Below are 22,187 nucleotides of genomic sequence, written 5' to 3'. Positions count from 1 at the left end.
AATCGTCCAACCCTAATATATATATATATATATATATATATATATATATATATATATATATATATACCGTATTTTCCGCACTATTAGCCGCACCTAAAAACCACAAATTTACTCAAAAGCTGACAGTGCGGCTTATAACCCGGTGCGCTTTATATATGGATTAATATTAAGATTCATTTTCATAAAGTTTCGGTCTCGCAACTACGGTAAACAGCCGCCATCTTTTTTCCCCGTAGAAGAGGAAGTGCTTCTTCTTCTACGCAAGCAACCGCCAAGGTAAGCACCCGCCCCCATAGAACAGGAAGCGCTTCTTCTTCTACTGTAAGCAACCACCCGCCCGCGTAGAAGAAGAAGAAGAAGCGCGCGGATATTACGTTTCATTTCCTTTGTGTGTTTACATCTGTAAAGACCACAAAATGGCTCCTACTAAGCGACAGGTTTCCGGTTCATGAAAAGACGCAATCTCTCCATCCGCACACGGACTACTATTTCACAGCAACTTCCTAAAGACTTTCAAGAAAAGCTGGCTACTTTCCATGCATATTGTAAAAACAAGATAGCTGAAAAAAAGATCCGGCCAGAGAACATTATCAACATGGACGAGGTTCCACTGACTTTTGATATTCCTGTGAACCGCACTGTGGATACAACGGGAGCACGTACGGTGAATATTCGCACCACAGGGAATGAGAAGTCATCCTTCACTGTGGTTCTAGCTTGCCATGCTAATGGCCAGAAACTTCCACCCATGGTGATATTCAAAAGGAAGACCTTGCCAAAAGAGACCTTTCCAGCCGGCGTCATCATAAAAGCTAACTCGAAGGGATGGATGGATGAAGAAAAGATGAGCGAGTGGTTAAGGTAAGTTTACGCGAAGAGGCCGGGTGGCTTTTTTCACGCAGCTCCGTCCATGTTGATATACGACTCCATGCGCGCCCACATCACGCTGGTTTTTAATATATTATTAAAGTTTGACTGACCTATCTGACTGTTTTTTTGACATTCCTTTAGCGCACTTAGATGCGGCTTATAACACGGGGCGGCTTATAGGTGGACAAAGTTTTGAAATATGCCGTTCATTGAAGGCGCGGCTTATAACCCAGGGCGGCTTATGGTGCGGAAAATACGGTATGTATGTGTGGGAAAAAAATCACAAGACTACTTCATCTCTACAGGCCTGTTTCATGAGGGGTTCCCTCAATCATCAGGAGATTTTAATAGAAGCATTCACATACCATGGTTTATATAGGGCACAGAGTGGGTAGGTACAGGCTGTATCCGCGGATACAATTTCACCCTCACCTATGAACCCACGCCAGGAAACCAACCAAAAAAGAGCAGAAAACGAAACAACATTATCTGGTACAACCCCCCATACAGCAAAAACGTCTCAACTAATATTGGCCACAAATTCCTCACTCTGATCGACAAACACTTCCCCAAAGGCAACACCCTAAGAAAAGTATTCAACAAGAACAACATTAAATTGAGCTACAGCTGTATGAACAATATACGACAAATTATTTCAAACCACAACAAAACAATTGCAAATGAGCCGTCTGCCCCCGGACAGAGCGACCCCAAAACCAACAAAGGCTGCAACTGCCGCAAGAAACCTGATTGCCCTCTCAACGGGGGGTGCTTACAAACATCAGTCGTTTACCAATCAAAGGTAACACGCAAGGACATTAACACATCCGACACATATGTAGGATTAACCGAGGGAGAGTTTAAAACTAGATGGAACAATCACAAGGCTTCTTTCAGGAACCAAAACCTACGGAATACTACAGAACTCAGCAAACACATTTGGGACCTCAAAGACAATAATGTTGAATATTCAATAACATGGCAAATTCTTGCATCCAGCACACCTTACAATAGTGGTAATAAAAGATGCAACCTATGCTTGAAAGAGAAACTGTTTATTAAATTACCGTCCAGACCTGTCATCCCTCAACAAGCGCAGCAAAATTGTATCAGCATGCCGTCACAGACGGAAACACCTCCTAGGTAACACATGAGCCAATCACCACGCCCCTACGCCAGCCTGTACCTACCCACTCTGTGCCCTATATAAACCATGGTATGTGAATGCTTCTATTAAAATCTCCTGATGATTGAGGGAACCCCTCATGAAACAGGCCTGTAGAGATGAAGTAGTCTTGTGATTTTTTTCCCACACATACATATATTGCGCTCTACCACGGTATCGAGCACTATTTTTTGGATAATCTTATTAAGACATATATATATATATATATATATATATATATACATATATATATATATATATATATGTTGTGTCATCGAATTTGCGGCCTCATGTTTTGGACACTTGGGTGAATAGCGGAGCAGGGCTTTCTACCAATCACCACCTGGTGGTGAGTTGGCGCCAATGGTGGGGGAGGATGCCGGACAGACCTGACAGGCCCAAGCGCATTGTGAGGGTCTGCTGGGTATGTCTAGCAGACTCTCCCATCAAAGAGAGTTTCAATTGCCACCTCTGGAAGAACTTTGAACATGTCAAGAGGGAGGCGCTGGACATTGAGTCTGAATGGACCATGTTCCGTACCTCTACTGTCTAGGCGACCAATCTGTGGCTGGTCGTGTCAGTGTGGAACCGCAACCTATCAAGCTGGTGGCCATTTATTGCAATCACGCAAATTTCCGATAGCTAACATTAGCATTATCATTTTGATTTGAGCATCGAAAATAACTTACTAGTCCAGCAGGAACAAAGCCAAGGCAGCATTGGGTCGAATTTCCCTCGTTTTGAGCTCACGCCAACGAGTGAAAGCCGGGGCAATGTGGATCCATGACTGTCCTTTTATCCGGTTAGGCTCCCTTTTCGTTATTTTTATCTCCTAAGACAAAACTTTTAGTTTTTTTGGTTGTTTTGCAGTATAATGCTGCGTTCCATTAACCTGAAAATATTTTATGAAGGTTGAAAAGTTACTTAGTGCTGCTTTATAAAGGCTAAACACATTCATACATACAGTTAAAACAAATCTGTGTTATTATTAATTAGTATTAACATATATTCATGTTAAATTGTTTTACTCAATATTTTAATTGTTGCTGTACTTTGTCGAGAATTTTTCAAGTTCTATGAGTTCCTTCTCCAATCCTTTAAGTGACTTTTTCTTTATTAAAAACGCATTGCAACAAAAATCTAGCATCTTTTTCAGGTATTATTGGAAACTATACTTGTGTTTGAAGACTCTTTACTTCTGTTGCTCGATGTCTGTGATGAACAGTGAGAGCTGCAGCAAGCCTGATTTCACATTTAGGCTGGCGCAGCAGCGCAAAGTTTTTCTTCTAAATGTTTGCACATTGCACATATTGTAAATCGCTGTCCGCAGGTATATCTCGGATATATTAAAATACAACCACATTTGCGCGTATTGCTTACGTCATCACAACATCCTGTTTTGGCAGTGCCGTTTCGGTGATCAAAGTATTTTTTCCGCGGCCAAATCTTTGGTTCATCACGAGTCAATAGTGCGCAAACAATAGGCTATATATCCTTTCATATTGTAATGACCTGCTGGTATTAATGTTTATGTTTATGTGTGCACGGGAGGGAATAGCTATTGGTACTGTGCCTGTTGTAAGATTGTCAATAAATGTTTTAAAAAAGCGTCAAACTTTGTGTGACTTCTTCTGGACGCTACAATTCATTATATTACTTTAATATGTTTTCAAATAAATAAATAAAAATGTTTAAGCTGTTGTGGCTTTTATTTTGCTGCTGCGGTCCGCCACGGGCTACCACAATTAATTTACATGTGAGGGAAACTTTGGTACCACTTGGTGGCAACAAGGCTAGCTCATATCTTTATTACACTTATTGTCAGACATTTTCTAAAAGTTTGTCTCGAATGCTTTGAGGTTGAACCGCTTAAACTCTAAACTGGACATTTCGTACTTCCCAGCAGTCTCAAATGCAGGATATGTCCTAAACGGTTCCAACATAAGCAAGCCTTTCCAACCACATACTGCAGAAAAATCTGTTTTTGGTGTGGTCCTGACTTTTGATGGCACTCTCCACAACCCCCTTCAAACACCTTGTAAACCAAAGTCTTTTATGCCAATGTGGGGCGTTTCTGAAAATCCAAAGTAGCCTACAATTGAGATGTCTAACATTTAATACCACAGTCCACCTGTAAGCATGATGGCTGTGTGCTGTGCATGCAAAGTAGGCAGCTTTAGCCTGCATCATAAGCTGTCAGGCAAGTGGAGAGAACTGTTTTGGTTATACATACCAGACAATATGTTAAACAGCTGTTTAGTTAACTTGCACTGGTGCATGCCAATTGAAAACTTTACCTCGTGTTTTCCGGCACCAGCTGTCCATGAAGACACAACCGTTTACAGTTGCTGCACCTTTTAGATCAGAACAACAGGCACACAACAACTGTTTAAGTGACTCAACCAAACTCACATTTATGTTGGAGGTCATGTTGTTGGTGTCGCTGACACGGTTTGTCAATCATCAGGATAACAAACGCTAGAATGGTAAATTGAAAACAAAGTTGTTTCTTTGTGTGATCTTCTTTGTCATCAGCACATTTGAACTATATGGTGAAGCTGCAGATGCAGACACACCTCATACTGATGGACAGCAGGTGTCCTTAAGTCCGCTTGGACACTTTATGCATCAGACACACCAAATGTCCACCAGCTGTCTGGCAGCTAGCTCAGCACCAGGCATTGTAACAAGGACTGGTGCATTATAAAAAACAACAATTCATGAGGAACTGATACAGTCACTGTTTCAAAAGAATAACAGAGTAGACCTCAAGGCCTCCTCAGCTAAAATAGGTTGTAAACCACACTAAAAACATAACTGTATATGGTACAAAAACTAGACAAATGTGCTATTCCCTTACGGAATAACAGAATAATTGGGGAGTCTACAAGAAATACATTACAGTGTATCATCGCACTCAAAAACTCCAAAGCAAATATGCCTCCTAAGGCTAGAGAGTAGTATATAGAATCTGATTGGTTCCTTAAGGGGATGACATAAGAACAATCAGATGAAATGCTTTGTAAGCGCTATCTTCTGGTAATACAATGACATCAATGACACAATCACTGCTTTTCTGTCAATGACCTCATCTTTTATCTTCTTGCGGGAATAAAGGCAATCTTTCAGAGATGATGTGAAGACAAGTAGCAGTTCAAATATCTACATTTACTTGCCCTTCTGTCAACACAACATTGACGGTGTAAAATTATAGCATTAATTGTGATTAATTAATCAAATTCATATTTAGCAGATGTTGTTTAATCAGTTATAACATTAAAAAGTATTGTGCTGTCAAGCAATTAAAAAATGGGAGATCAGAGAATAAGCGGTAGAAAATGGATGGATGGAGATCAGAGAATTAAAAGTTATAATTAATTAATAGCTTAGCTGTTTATGATTTGACAATTAGATGATTTAATTACAGATTATGATGAATTAATCTCTCAATTGTTTAATCTCTTGACAGCAGTAGACATTTTATGATATAGCAGTAGTGCAAATGTACCTTTGGGATACAAGTTTAATTGGTTCTATAATGCAGCTTGTGCCGAAAAAAAATTAAACAGCGCTTCATGGAGCCACAAACTTTGTGGACCAAAATAACTCATTAGCATTTAAGGGGAACTGCACTCTTTTGGGGTTTTTTGCCTATCGTTCACAATCATTATGAGAGACAAGAAGACAAAAGATTTTTTTGGTGCTTTCTAAAATAAACGATCCCAAAAAAATTTAGTTCCCACACAGTCACACAAAATAGCTGGTTCCCGTTATATTCTACATTTCCACATCAACGCTACATTATGTTGTTTTTGCTCTAAGCTATGTTTATTTGGGCTGTTTCACTCACTATTTAGTACTACAAATCTTCTTTTTGCGACTTACAGAAGAAGAGAGCTGCCTCATATGGACTTTTATGATACATTTTGTTGACTAAAATATCAACTAATTCAAACCAGATAACTATGAGTGTGAAGGCACCCTTATGATACTGATCTGTTATACAGTAATTATACCGGTGAATACAATTTGGTGTTGGGGGTGAAATGCTAAAATAATTTTCCCATCGCCAGAGTTGACTATGAGATGTGAGACCTGATACTGTGGACCTTGAACATACTATTGTGTGGACACAGAACAATTGCCAAAACAACACAGAGGAACCCGTCGCTCCATCTGTCTGCAGGACTGTCTGAAAGGCTCAGAACACAATTGAGTAATTCTAGTTTAAATGTGCAAAACAAAACAAAACAAATTTGAGTGCTGACTGGTAACAAACATAAACTAGTTCACTGATTTCTATGAAACTTTGCTGAAGGGGCAATGCAAAGATAATCAATGTTTTGATTATCACTGAGAGAGAAGTATTAACTGACTGTGCAGGCGTACCCAAGGATGTGGCCAAATACTACAATTGTGTCTCTTGCTATGATAGTTTGTATTGTAGCATGTGCAGACTCCCTGGATACTCATTAGTTCCTCATTATCTTGCAGTAAAAGGAGCGACCAGCTAGTCTCTTGAGCGTTGCCAGATGGGTGGGAGTGTCTTTACACATCCTTAACTCCCTTTAGAATGTGCATTCCATCGGTATGCTGCATGGCATTTAGCCAGGTTCCAGTATATTACCTCAGTAACGGGAATGTTTTCATCCCTGTATTTAAGGACAGAGATTCGCCAAATTTTTAAGCAAGCACCAACATTTTTTACTTCTGGTAGAACACTTACTGTACATGATTAATACTGTTTATAATAGCAAAGGGGTGGAAATACTCAGCACCTTTCCATCAATACTGACCATTACATCACAAGATGCAAGCATATACAGTAGATAGTAGACAATCAATATCCAGCAGGCATCAACATACACACTTACACACACTCGATCCATAGCACAAGGCAGAAACCACTCGAAACATTTCTATTACTACTAATCAGTATTGGGCGGTAGTTCGTTACATGTAGCGAAGCTACGTAGCTTAACTACACTTCCTAGTAGCCTGGCAGTAGCTTTACCACTTTTTAAACGAGGAGCTTAGCTATTTGTAGACCCATGTAGCGGGTAGCTTAGCTACAAAGCGAAGAGAAATGAACTAGTGCAACTAGGCAGGGGGACAAAAATACACACACACACACACACACACACACACACACACACACACACACACACACACACACACACACACACGCACCCACACACGCACCCACACACACACACACACACACACACGCACACACGCACACACAGGTATATAGGCCTGGGCGATATGGCCTAAACCCTAAACATAAAATCACCAATTTTCACGCAAAAAATTAGATTTTTTCCCCTACTTTTTAAAGGAAACCATCGAATACAAATGACAGGCATAATTCAAAACAAGTTTTTCTTTTATTAGATCAAAAATTAGTACACTGCATACACTGCATCTTCCTCTTAGCAAAATTCTGATTTGTATAATGTTGTTCTTTTTAAACCAGATATAAATTGTACATTTTATGGAAAAATGCTCAAATAATTAAATTAAGAGCTTTCCTTGGCTTAGCATTCGTATTAGCTATGTTTTGCTATAATCATTTTTGTTTCATCTGCCCACAGAACCTTCCTCCAGAAGGTCTTATCTTTGTCCATGTGGTGTCAGATGAAACAAAAATTTAGCTGTTTGGCCACAATACCCAGCAGTATTTTGGAGGAGAAAAGGTGACACCATACCTACCGTCAAGCATGGTGGTGGTAGTATTATGCTCTGGACCGGTTTTGCTGCCAATGGAACTGGTGCTTTACAGAGAGTAAATGGGACAATGAAAAAGGAGGATTACCTCCAAATTCTTCAGGACAACCTAAAATCCTGAGCCCGGCGGTTGGGTCTTGTGCGCAGTTAGGTGTTCCAACAGGACAATGACCCCAAACACACGTCAAAAGTGGTAAAGGAATAGCTAAATCAGGCTACAATTAAGGTTTTAGAATGGCCTTCCTAAAGTCCTGACTTAAACGAGTGGACAATGCTGAAGAAACAAGTCCATGTCAGAAAACCAACAAATTTAGCTGAACTGCATTTGTCAAGAGGAGTGGTCATAAATTCAACCAGAAGCTTGTGCATGGCTACCAAAAGCGCCTTATTGCAGTGAAACTTGCCAATGGACATGTAACCAAATATTAACATTGCTGTATGTATACTTTTGACCCAGCAGATTTGGTCACATATTCATCCATCCATCCATCCATCTTCTACCGCTTGTCCCTTTTGGGATCGCGGGGGCGCTGGAGCCCATCTCAGCTGCATTCGGGCGGAAGGCGGGGTACACCCTGGACAAGTCGCTACCTCATCGCAGGGCCAACACAGATAGACAGACAACATTCACATTCACATTCACACACTAGGGACAATTTTAGTGTTGCCAATCAACGTATCCCCAGGTGCATGTTTTTGGAGGTGGGAGGAAGCCGGAGTACCCGGAGGGATCCCACGCAGTCACGGGGAGAACATGCAAACTCCAAACAGAAAGATCCCGAGGCCGGGATTGAACTCACGACTACTCAGGACCTTGGTATTGTGAGGCAGACGCACTAACCCCTCTTCCACCGTGCTGTGTATATATATATATATATATATATATATATATATATATATATATATATATATATATATATATATATATATATATATATATATATATACATACACATATATATATATATATATATATATATATATATATATATATATATATATATATATATATATATATATATATATATATATATATATATGTATATATTGCTCTCTCTCTCTCTATATATATATACAGTATATCAGGGCTGCAACAACTAATCGATTAAATCGATTGAAATCGATTATAAAAATAGTTGGCGATTAATTTAGTCATCGTTGGATCTATGCTATGCGCATGCGCAGAGGCAATTTTTTAAATAAATAAAAAATATATATATATATATATATATATATATATATATATATATATATATATATTTTATTTTTTTTATAAACCTTTATTTAGAAACTGCAACATGTACAAACAGCTGAGAAACAATAATCACAATAAGTATAGTGACAGTATGCTGTTTTTTTTCCCAATAAAATACTGGAAAGGATAGAAATGTAGTTTGTCTCTTTTATCCGATTATTAATCGATTAATCGAAGTAATAATCGACAGATTAATCGATTATCAAATTAATCGTTAGTTGCAGCCCTAATATATATATATATATATATATATATATATATATATATATATATATATATATATATATATATATATATATATATATATATATATATCCATCCATCCATTTTCTACCGCTTATTCCCTTCGGGGTCACGGGGGGCGCTGGAGCCTATCTCAGCTGCAATCGGGCGGAAGGCGGGGTACACCCTGGACAAGTCGCCACCTCATCACAGGGCCAACACAGATAGACAGACAACATTCACACTCACATTCACACACTAGGGCCAATTTAGTGTTGCCAATCAACCTATCCCCAGGTGCATGTCTTTGGAGGTGGGAGGAAGCCGGAGTACCCGGAGGGAACCCACGCAGTCACGGGGAGAACATGCAAACTCCACACAGAAAGATCCCGAGGCCGGGATTGAACTCACGACTACTCAGGACCTTGGTATTGTGAGGCAGACGCACTAACCCCTCTTCCACCGTGCTGTATATATATATATATATATATATATATATATATATATATATATATATATATATATATATATATATATATATATATATATATATACTAGGGGTGTAACGGTACGTGTAATTGTATTGAACCGTTTCGGTACAGGGGTTTCGGTTCGGTTAGGAGGTGTACCGAACGAGTTTCCACACGGACATATTAAGTAGCGTACCGCACGTTGTGTAAACAATGCACACCGAGGCACAACACACGGCATGCTAGCAGCGACCGGGCTACGACAACATGTAAAAGAAAGAGCTGGAAGACCCTCCTGCCTCGTTAAGATCTCCCGTTTGGGAACACTTTGGCTGCGTGATACAACACTGGAGGACGTAGGTTTGCCGACATTGTTCAGCAACTGCTTCTGACAACACGTCAAACATGCTAACCCATTTGAAACGTCACCACCGCATTCAAGCAGCCTCTCCTCGGCGAGTCAGGCAGGGCTAAAGCAATAACACATTTTTTTATGGCAGCAGATTTAAGACCATATTGCATTAGAAACTAGATTTTGACCCACTTCTATGGTGGAAGAACAATAAGCTTCTATGGTGGAAGAACAATAAGCCCATATATCCTCTTACTGCCAAATTAGCCAGGCTAATATATATATATATGTATATATATATATATATATATATATATATATATATATATATATATATATATATACACATACATATATATATATATGTAACATGCAAACTCCACACACAGAAGATCCTACGGACATTTGAACCAGTGTCTCTCCTTGACTGTGAGGCAGATGTGCAAACCACTATGTTGCCATGCTAAAACAAAAAGTTTAAATGAGTTAAGTGTATGCTAACTGCCCTTGTCTAAAATGCCAACTGAAATAAAATGTAATAAGGTTCTAGCCCAACATGTTTGAAATCATGACAACATTAAGGTAATTGTTGAGTTACAAAATCAAGCATAACCATAGCTATTGTATAGTTTTGAAGAAAGGAGGACTACATCTCTCATTAACCTCCTATTGAGACACAGATGAAATAAAACCCAATGTATACCTAAACTTTTTATGTCCACAAGAATCATGGTGTTTTTGACACATTCTCCTTTCTCTCCAGCCAACATGTGTATGAGAAATAAACGGGTGACTCTCCAATCAGAGTTAAACATGTGTGTCATTAACCCACAGGATAGCACGAAGGGGGTGGCCACAGTCTAACCCAAAAGGTCTCGTCACAGTTTAGTCTGCTCTAACAAACCAAATCCACTGTTTTCCAGGATATGAACAACTTATGGTCAGTAGGCTTTATTGCACTCAGCAGTATAGCATGTGACAAAGTCAAGGGTCACTAGTTGATGAAGTAGAAGCTTAATCAACAACTTTACCTTGTCTCTACATGCCACAATGTATAAGTTGCACACAAACGAACAAATGGAGAAACCCACACTGATGCAAGAATGTGAGGTATGTGCAAAATGAGTAGGAGTGCAACAAACAGGGAAACACATGCATGTGAAATAAATACATCAACATATCTGAGATCTACAAAAACTATCAAGTGATGTGCTTGGACAGTTGCAAAATATTTGTTTGTCCAGTATTGCATTTGACTTTAAGGAAACATGACTGGTATTTTATAATGTTTAAAGTGTTAAGTGTTAAAACTGATACACATACATAGATTACCCCACATGCAGCCTCCAATGTGAGTCATGTTTTCCCGTACTTCGAAGCTTCCTCCCTCACGGGCGTCACATTAAACAACACTCTGTGTTCCACAACGTTTGTCAGATGACTCAATGTTATGTCATCCCAATGCTATCTCAGCTTGAGTCAACTGCTTGGCATCGAGGGGTGGCCGACAGGACCAGTCACTCTGTTGCTGCCAAGCGAGCGACATCATCTTTTGTACACTAAATCCCCTTCCCCCCAAAAAAACTATCTGCCTCAGCACATACTGTCTTTTTCCCCTACTCTCTCTCTGACTGGGGTGGGGCATGCAAGCTCTAAAGAATTAGTAATATTGGTAATTTACTATATCTATGTATCATTAAAGGGCAACTGCACTTTTTTTTAAATTTTGCCTATCGTTCACAATCATTATTAAAGACATGAACACACGTCTTTTTTTTAATTAGGATTTTAAAGATGATAAAAAAACGCTTGGAAGATGCGGCTAATGGGAGTCACCGCTGTAACCTTCAAAGCCCTCTAAAACAACTTCAAAACCCTCCATCAATGTTTTGTATACACACTGCAAGTGTAGTAACAGACACTTTCATAACAATCATCATAATTACAATGCTGGGACTGACTTCTTCCGCGCACTGATTTCCGTTTCCATGGCAACGCACGTCCGATTTCGAGCAACTTCCAAATACAAAACGCTTATGTGTGTTCTAATTATCTGCGTTGGCCCTGCGATGAGGTGGCGACTTGTCCAGGGTGTACCCCGCCTTCCCCCTGAGTGCAGCTGGGATAGGCTCCAGCACCTCCCACAACCCCGAAAGGGACAAGCGGTAGAAAATGGATGGATGGCTTACAGTTTATGAAAACCTCAAATTTAAAATTGAGGTTTTAAAAAACTGTAAGCCTCGATCATCAAAATTATAAGAAATAGAGGCTTGACATATCTCACTTTGAATCTAGTGAGTTTATATCACAAATTAGTTACACATTTGAAGTTGAATTGCTAAAAATAATTAACTTTTGCTTGATATTCAATGTTTTTTTTGTTTTCCCTGTTGTAGTCACTGACCCTGCCATTAAATTTGATTTCTAGGAAAATCATTCTATATATTGTCTTGGAGGTTGGAAAAAAAATGCTATCTTCAATGTGGTTTGTACACACGAAGAGACTTTATTGACACAAAACACAAAAGTTAAGCATGCATTTCTTCAGATGAAACTGGAGGTTTCACGAGTGACCTGTGCTGGTTAATACAACCAATAACAGAGCATTTCGTGTCACACGTGGAAACCCTGTTTCCATATGAGTTGGGAAAGTGTGTTAGATGTAAATATAAACGGAATACAATGATTTGCAAATCATTGTCAACCCATATTCAGTTGAATATGCTACAAAGACAACATATTTGATGTTCAAACTGATAAACATTTTTTTTTTTTTGCAAATAATCATTAACTTTAGAATTTGATGCCAGCAACACGTGACAAAGAAGTTGGGAAAGGTGGCAATAAATACTCATAAAGTTGAGGAATGCTCATCAAACACTTATTTGGAACATCCCACAGGTGAACAGGCAAATTGGGAACAGGTGGGTGCCATGATTGGGTATAAAAGTAGATTCCATGAAATGTTCAGTCATTCACAAACAAGGATGGGGCGAGGGTCACCCCTTTGTCAACAAATGCGTGAGCAAATTGTTGAACAGTTTAAGAAAAACCTTTCTCAACCAGCTATTGCAAGGAATTTAGGGATTTCACCATCTACGGTCCGTAATATCATCAAAGGGTTCAGAGAATCTGGAGAAATCACTGCACGTAAGCAGCTAAGCCTGTGACCTTCGATCCCTCAGGCTGTACTGCATCAACAAGCGACATCAGTGTGTCAAGGATAACACCACATGGGCTCAGGAACACTTCAGAAACCCACTGTCAGTAACTACAGTTGGTCGCTTCATCTGTAAGTGCAAGTTAAAACTCTCCTATGCAAGGCGAAAACCGTTTATCAACAACACCCAGAAAGGCCGTCGGCTTCGCTGGGCCTGAGCTCATCTAAGATGGACTGATACAAAGTGGAAAAGTGTTCTGTGGTCTGACGAGTCCACATTTCAAATTATTTTTGGAAACTGTGGACGTCGTGTCCTCCGGACCAAAGAGGAAAAGAACCATCCGGATTGTTATAGGCGCAAAGTTGAAAAGCCAGCATCTGTGATGGTATGGGGGTGTATTAGTGCCCAAGACATGGGTAACTTACACATCTGTGAAGGCACCATTAATGCTGAAAGGTACATACAGGTTTTGGAGCAACATATGTTGCCATCCAAGCAACGTTACCATGGACGCCCCTGCTTATTTCAGCAAGACAATGCCAAGCCACGTGTTACATCAACGTGACTTCATAGTAAAAGAGTGCGGGTACTAAACTGGCCTGCCTGTAGTCCAGACCTGTCTCCCATTGAAAATGTGTGGCGCATTATGAAGCCTAAAATACCACAACGGAGACCCCCGGACTGTTGAACAACTTAAGCTGTACATCAAGCAAGAATGGGAAAGAATTCCACCTGAATATGGGTTGAAAAGGATTTGCAAATCATTGTATTCCGTTTATATTTACATCTAACACAATTTCCCAACTCATATGGAAACGGGGTTCGTATTTTTGTTTGGACTAAAAATGGCGGACTCACACAAGTTTGCATATGTCAGGAGTCAAAGCAAATCTCAAACAGCTCACTTGGAACAAGGAACACAATTGTTTTATAAATATCTCCTCAACACCTCCATGCTTTGAATTCATATTTCCGGCACTAATGGGGATCCCATATAAACAAAAACAGATGCAAGCAGGCAAAAAAGTGGGTTTTGCAGAATATGAGCCCTTTAAATCACTGCTGTTGTGATCTGACGCTATATAGCAAATACAATTAACTTGATTTTCAACAGCGGCCCCCTTATACAATTTATAGTGAAATGTGAACATTGATTCCTAGAGGTGGTAATCTTTGGGCACCTCACGGTTAGATTACGATTACAATTCAATACATTTATAATTATTAATAGTATTAATAATATGTTTACAATACACCCCCCCCCCCCCCTAGAGAGGGGGGGGGGTGTATTCTTTTGTGGTTTCGCTACTTCACATTCACGCTATCTTAGCATAGCTTGTCCTCTCCTCCTCCCTGTATTTCCACGCTAACCCAGCTAAGGCATAACGTTAAAAGAAGTTAGCTAATAGTTTTCTCTTGGTTAGTTTGAACCGAACCTAGAAGTAATGTTTAGACAACATTAGCAATAATGCCGCATTTTAGAACCTTCTGTATTACTTTAATTAACATATGTAAATAATTGATGTTTGGACATTTTTCCATCGATTCATGAATAGCCCACGTTCTAAACGTGATGCATCGCAGAATCTATCATTTTTCCCACCTCGACTGATACTTAATTCACACCTTTTCTAAACTACCACTGCATACCACAACCACAATAATATATTGTTAAATAAATACTTCTACAACAGTGTTAGCTAAGCATTATCTTTATAAACAATTATAAACAATATTGACGTTGTCCAACATTTTGTGAACAATCTCTGTAATATATAGCAAATACGCAAAATCTTTAAATGAACACTGATGTGCACATGAGGAAATACATGTTAAGCCCACTATATTTTTGGCAAAACAATAAGCCTTATTCTAAGATTTGACACACATAAACTGTCCCACTGATCCAGGAAGCAGGTCACATATTTCCATGTAAAACTAGGAGGTCCTACGTGCAGCAGCAGCAGTCAAGTGACTTCCTTTGCCTACGGGCCAAATTCCACATAGTCCATGACCATTAACATTATCCCACCCAGACTGGTTCAGACCCCTCCCACCTTCAACCCGTCCCACCCTGACTTTTAACAGCAGTTCTTGGGGGAAGCCTCGACTTCACATGCAGCTGTTAGGACTTCTCCGCTGGCAGGAGAGCTCGGAAGAGGTTGTACGGCTCTTCCTCACGCTGTCAACATCTCCTCTTCGCTCACTTACACAGCTGTGCTTATGCCAGAGGAGCACGAGGGCGGATTAACAGATCCCAAACACACACTGGGATCCAAGCCTAAAGCCAGTATTTGCTTCCCAAATCATGGAAGAAACACACCTTCTGGTGGAATAGTGCCATGTGTTGTTTTTACTGTGATTACATTATAATCTTTAGATTTATTAACTGTGATACTTACATTTTTTTCTTCAGCTGTATAAAAAAACCAATAATACAGTATATACTAGTCTGAGACCTTTTAAGTCAAACACCCAACACTGTACGACCAGTACAGTTTGTAATGTGATAAAAAAATATGTCTCTAAAATCGTACTAAACTAAACTGCTGTCATGCATGGTGTCACCCCAGACTTCAATTCAGCTATGAGTGAGTTTTTCTCTTTTTTGTTGCTATTTTATAACACTTACTCCATAAGATCCAACATGCGACCAGAGCTCAGCATACCTCATGAAATCATCCGTTCAGGATCAAAGGATTAACGCTGTCCATTATGCTTTTCATTTTGCTTTTTGTGGGTAAGGGTCAGTTACATGTTTATAGCACCAATTCACAGCAAAGGTCATCACATGGCATTTTACACATGCCCAGTAAGAGAACCACACTCACTACACATCAAAGAAAACCAACTGAACTCCACATGAACAAGTGCTTTCGCGACGGAGGTAAGGATACAACTTTGAACAGAACCGAGACAATCTGTAGGTCGGCTGAAAACCATTGAAAGTTACATGGAGTCCAGGGTGTAATAATAATAATGATATTAGTACACAAAAATAATAATAGTATAGTGCCTCTCACCCAGAGTCATCCGGCATAGGCTCCAGCTCACCTATGACCAAGGCCTGGGAGATTTGGCCTAAAAATAAAATCTCCAATTTTTTCACAAAAATTCCGATTTACGATTTATTTTCCCGATTTTTCCCTACTTTTTAAAAAAAAAAACTAAATACAAATGACAGAGATAATTCAAAACAAGTTTTTATTTTATTAGATCAAAAACTACCAGTTTGAAATGACACTGCATGCACTACGTCTTACTCTTAGCACATTCTAATTTGAATAATGTTGTTCTTTTAGACCAGATATAAATGTGTACTTTTTAAGGACAACTTTTCAAAGAATTAAATTAAAAGCCTCCTCTGGGAAGTAATACATCTGTCTTGAATAAAATACTTCTGTTAACAAAAACATGGCATGCAAATAAATAATAATTTCGAACATTGAGATTAATAATGTGAAAACTTTAAACTTCTGTCTTGAATAAAATACCTGTGTAAATAAAAATGAAGTAATATATGTTGTATGCAAATAATCAAGTAAAACATTGAAAATACTATATAATAGTTTTAGTAAGTGATAAAGGCAGGCTTTTTCATTCATACATCTTGGCAGTGGGCAGAGCGACTGCTTAAGCGATCTGTCCATTGTGTTACTTTCTCATCATACATGGTATCATCATACATACCTTGTGTATGATGATACACCACAGTCATCTGCTATTTTAACCAGTGTTTGTTGTTGCGGTCTTGTTCGGCTTGCAGAGTTGCATTTCCCGCACTCGACTGGGAGCTTTGCTTTCAGATGCTAGAATAAGTTTGTACTGCTGCCTTTTTTAAATAAACTTTGCAGCGTGCAGTCATTTGTTCCACGCTGGTTGTCGCAAAACCAAACGACTGACAACATCATTATTTTCTTTGGAACAAACGTCTTGTTAGCATTAGCCATGTTTTAAATCTCTGCTAAGGAATTAAGGGGGCAGGCAAGGGCTACTGAAGTTAATGGTGGCTACAGAAGTTAATGGCTGCAAAAAGTATGCCGGAGCAAAAGGAGAAAAAAAAACAGACTTTTTAAATCGTCTGCAACAAAAAACTTGAATTTATTTCCTTTTCCATAGCAGCGCACTTCCGACTTCTGGCAACAACTGTGTGTTCTTACTTCCAAATACAAAACTCTTGTGTGTGTTCTAATTATGGCAGACTTGGTAACAAACAACAAAAACGACTATTTTTGGACAAATGAGGATTCATATCTTTATCTTTTTGAAGCTAAATGAACGGAGGATGAACTGCTGCTTCTAGAGGCAAGCACGAAGAAAAGGGTCAACCATTGGAGCAGACGGAAGCCGACACAGTAAGGTGAAAGCGATTCGAATGTGGAATTTGGAGATAAGCTTTTTCAACATAAATGGCATGCTCACCCAAAATACATCAGAAGAAATTTCCCCGGCCAGCTTGACCAAAGAGAAAACTGTCCATCGAGTGGGTCACACTTTATATTGATCATACACGCAGCACGTAATGTGTGTATCATGACAGACAGCATACACTGTCTGGCTAGCTGTGTACAAACAGAACATAAAATAATACTCTACAGATAGTATGATTGTTCATGTTTTTCAGTCAGTACAGATTGGTGCTTTGTCGCATTGTGTCGTGCATTAAAAACTCAAACGCGTTTCGTAGGGGTGTAACGGTACACAAAAATTTCGGTTCGGTACGTACCTCGGTTTAGAGGTCACGGTTCGGTTCATTTTCTGTACAGTAAGAAAACAACAAAATATACATTTGTTGGTTATTTATTTACCAAATTTGTAAATAATGGCTTTATCCTTTTAACATTGGGAACACTATAATAATTCTGCCCACATTAATCAACATTAAACTGCCTTAAGTTGTTGCTCAGATTAAATACAATTTTAAAACTTTTCTTCTACATATAAAAAGTGCAACATTAAACAGTTTCAAGTCAACTCATCATGCTTAATTTATTACAGCATTTGGGAAGCCTGTAGTTGATTTTTATCACACACACACCGCACAATGAGCTAACGTTACTCTAAAAGCTAATTAGCCTTCACCTCAAGCCAGGACTGCGAACGAGCTGAGCTGCAGTTTGTTTCTAGAACGTCAACGGGCTCATAGTGATGTTACTAGTAGTTGACTGGGAGGTGTTTATTTTAATTTGGGGAGAGTACGCTGCCTTATAACACCTGCTAAACGCCTATCTGCTAACTCCACCGCAGAAGCACTGAATCCATGCGCTCTGAATACGCACTGCAGATTGGCTGTTACCGCTATAGTTCTAACCAATCAGATGGTTCTGTGGGTGGGACAATGCTGGGTGCTGCAGAGTATTGACAGAGAAAAGGCAGAAGGAAGCGGAGCAGCTTCCATCCATCCAGACTTTAGCTTAGGCGGCTACTTCATATGTTTGTGTGGAAACTCGTTCGGTACACCTCCGAAGCGAACCGGAACCCCCCTACCGAAACGGTTCAATACAAAACACGTACCGTTACACCCCTAGCATTTCGTGTTGTCATAGAAGCTAGCTTATCTCTCGATGTAGTTAGATGTAGCTGTGTTCAACGTGAAATGGCCAATCAATGTAATATTCCAATTTAACTATTAAAATGTGCAAATTTGATATTCTGCTTTAAATGCTCGCTCGACGCTAACTGCGGGTTGGCAGGGTCAATGGGCTTTGGCAGGAATTTGGACCGTCGCTATCTGATCCCTTTTTACTTGGTATGCAGTTAATGAGCTTTTTGAACCCTCATTAGACACAACTCCAACACACACATACACGCACACACACCACACATTCACCACGAGCTTTTCACCCCCACTCTGAAACAAGTACCAGCCCACTATTGTCTGACAGTGTGGAGACATGCAGCTGCCTGCAATCTTTTCTTCTGGAGGCAAAAGCCAGCATCACTTCTATACACATACACACACACACACACACACACACACTCACACACACTGGAAAGGGCAGAGTGTGTCATTTATTTGCGTGTGTTTTAGTGAATGGTGAGGGCAACACCATGAGGGTCAGGGAGGTTGAAGCAAAGTGTTGGAATGCACCTTGTCTACAAATATGCCATTTAATACAAGTTTAGTGTAAGAGTCTATAGGAAGAGAAAAAGGCAGTGGCGTGTCTAGGGGGTGGCTTTGGGTGGCACGTGCCACCCCTAGAGTCAGATAGCCCACCCCAGGTGCCACCCCATTCAGAGGCGGAACGATTTGTAGCATACCAAAATAGTAGGACAACGGCCGGCGTGCACATATCCTGCGGGTGGCAGTAGTGTGCTTAATCTATTGATGTGACGAGCTGTGCGGACGCTTCGAAGGGCGGCGTGGCTCAGTTGGTAGAGCGGCCCTGCCAGCACCTTGAGGTTTCCAGGTTCGATCCCTACTTCTGCCATCCTAGTCACTGCCTCTGTGTCCTTCCCCAGTGCCACCCACACTGGTTTAAATGTAACTAAGATAATGGGTTTCACTTAAACCTGCTCAGTGGCCTCGTGGTCAGAGTGTCCGCCCTGAGATTGGTAGGTTGTGAGTTCAAACCCCGGCCGAGTCATATCAAAGACTATAAAAATGGGACCCATTACCTACCTTCTTGACACTCAGCATCAAGGATTGGAATTGGGGGTTAAATCACCAAAAAGATTCCTGAGCGCGGCCACCGCTGCTGCTCACTGCTCCCCTCACCTCCCAGGGGGTGGAACAAGGGGATGGGTCAAATGCAGAGGGTAATTTCACCACACTTAGTGTGTGTGTGACTATCAGTGGTACTTTAACTTTAACTTTAAGTCACTAGAGAAAAGCGCTGTATAGATATAATTCACTCCACAGTTCACTTCGAGGCGTGTGTCGAGTAATGGAGGGAGCCTTTACGCGAGGCACGTATCGAGGCTTTTGCAGGATTTGACAACACATAAAACGCCAAAGCTCCATTGAAAGATTTGCGGTATGTTTGGACTCTGGAAAGAGAATAAAAATGTTTTCAAATGCCAACAGTTAAGTTAAGTTGAGTTCAAGTTAAAGGACCAATGATTGTTACACACACACACTAGGTGTGGTAAAATGTGTCTTCTGCATTTGACCCATCCCCTTGTTCACTACCCTGGGAGGTGAGGGGAGCATTGAGCAGCAGTAGTGGCCGCACTCTGGAATCAATTTGGAGATTTAACCCCCAATTCCAACCCTTGATGCTGAGTGCCAAGCAGGGAGGTAAAGGGTCCCATTTTTATAGTCTTTGGTATGACTCGGCCGGGGTTTGAACTCACGACCTACCGATCTCAGGGCGGACACTCTAACCCAGGGGTATGGAACCTATGGCTCTAGAGCCAGATGTGGCTCTTTTGATGACCGCATCTGGCTCTCAGATAAATCTTAGCTGACATTGCTTAACACGATAAGTAATGAATAATTCAGCTGGTAATCACAGTGTTAAAAATAACGTTCAAAATATAAAACATTCTCATGCATTTTAATCCATCCATCCGTTTTCTACCGCACCTGTTCAAGAAGTCGCATTAATGTTAAGAAGTATTTTATTTATTATTGGTTAGCTTCAGAATAACAATGTTATTAAAAAGAATAAGAGACTTATTATACTCTAAAAATATTGGTCTTACTTAAAAATGCACACATTTAGTTGTATTCAGTGTTAAAAAATATTATATGGCTCTCACGGAAATACATTTTAAAATATTTGGCTTTCATGGCTCTCTCAGCCAAAAAGGTTCCCGACCCCTGGTGTAACCGCAAGGCCGCTGAGCAGAATCAAAGAATAACGGAGCATAATATTAAATTTGTCAGCAAACTTAATCCAAGCCGTTTACCGCACAGAGCGGTATGAATAACACACAATTTGGGGGGGGGAAAAACAATGTATAATAGCATAGCAATCCTCACATCTACCTTTTATGCCATATGACTGGGATAGGCTGCAGCACCCCCTGCAACCCCATAAGGGACAAGCGGTAGAAAATGGATGGATTGATGGACCTGAGTTTGATTCTGGGAAGCGTCGTTTGTATGTAATTTCATCAATTGTCTCACAAGAAGAATGGTGGTGGTAAGCTACAGCTGACCCTGGGGCAGACAGATGGTTGTATGGGTGCCAACCCTGAAGAACAGTCTGGACACACGGTATAGTCTTTGAGGAAAAGGCATCAAAACTCCAAGGTAATCATCGTTTTATGAACACCCGACTTACTTACAAGTAGTCAAGCGAGACAAATGCCTTCCTGTGCGCTTCAGCATATTTCTCATGTGATTGACTTTGCTCAGAACTGCACTTTTTTTTCTTCTCCGTGCTTCAAATGAGACAACTTTAGTGCAACTTTTCCCCTGCAAACAGAGCACTGGTCGAATGACAATAAGTTCACTTCCCTTTTCTTCTAAACAGTGCAGAAGTGCTGAGGGTGCACTGGAATTAAATAAGCTTCCCCATGAATCAAACAGTCACTCGCTAAGTTGCTGCAGGCCTCTGCAAAGTAGCGGCGAGGAAAACAAACCCCGTGCCCGCTTGGTGGAGCTCCGCCCGGCCTCTCTTTACCCGTCGTGCCGCGCCGTGTTTTGGGCAGCGGAGAAGGGGAGGGCGCGTAACCTCACTGACCTGAATAAACTGGATCGTCAGGGCCGATTTGCCGACACCGCCGCCGCCCACGACAACCAGCCGGTACTTCTCCTGGACCGAGCCGTCCTTCCAGCCTGCCATCGAGGACACTTCGCCGCCTTCGCCGCACCAAGCCCCGCTTTTCTCCTCTTAGCCCCCCCGCGCAAAGGAGAGAGGGCCCGGGAAAGGTGGCGGAAATTGGACTCGTCGGTTGGGAAGGAGGCGCAGAGAGGAGTCCAGGGGGTTGTTACCGGTCCATACGCGTCACCGTGTCGGAGCTTCGACAACGACAGCGACGCTGCGGCGCTCAACAAGATGTGTGCGGCCAGGAG

The 22,187-nt window shown here is 40.6% G+C and overlaps 1 protein-coding gene across 1 annotated transcript in view; it reads right to left on the bottom strand.

Moving 5' to 3' along the window:
* Nucleotides 1-22,187, bottom strand: part of rras2 (RAS related 2) — a 70,341-nt gene extending 48,154 nt beyond the window's left edge. Inside the window, exon 1 of the mRNA XM_061963947.1 lies at nucleotides 21,856-22,187. Within this exon, the coding sequence (XP_061819931.1) occupies nucleotides 21,856-21,957 (102 nt within the window). The 5' untranslated portion in view covers nucleotides 21,958-22,187. The remainder of the gene's footprint in view (nucleotides 1-21,855) is intronic.

This window comes from Nerophis lumbriciformis, linkage group LG06 (genome assembly GCF_033978685.3).
Source record: "Nerophis lumbriciformis linkage group LG06, RoL_Nlum_v2.1, whole genome shotgun sequence".
NCBI classification, from domain to species: Eukaryota; Metazoa; Chordata; class Actinopteri; order Syngnathiformes; family Syngnathidae; genus Nerophis; species Nerophis lumbriciformis.
This window is presented reverse-complemented; position numbering and strand designations above follow the sequence as displayed.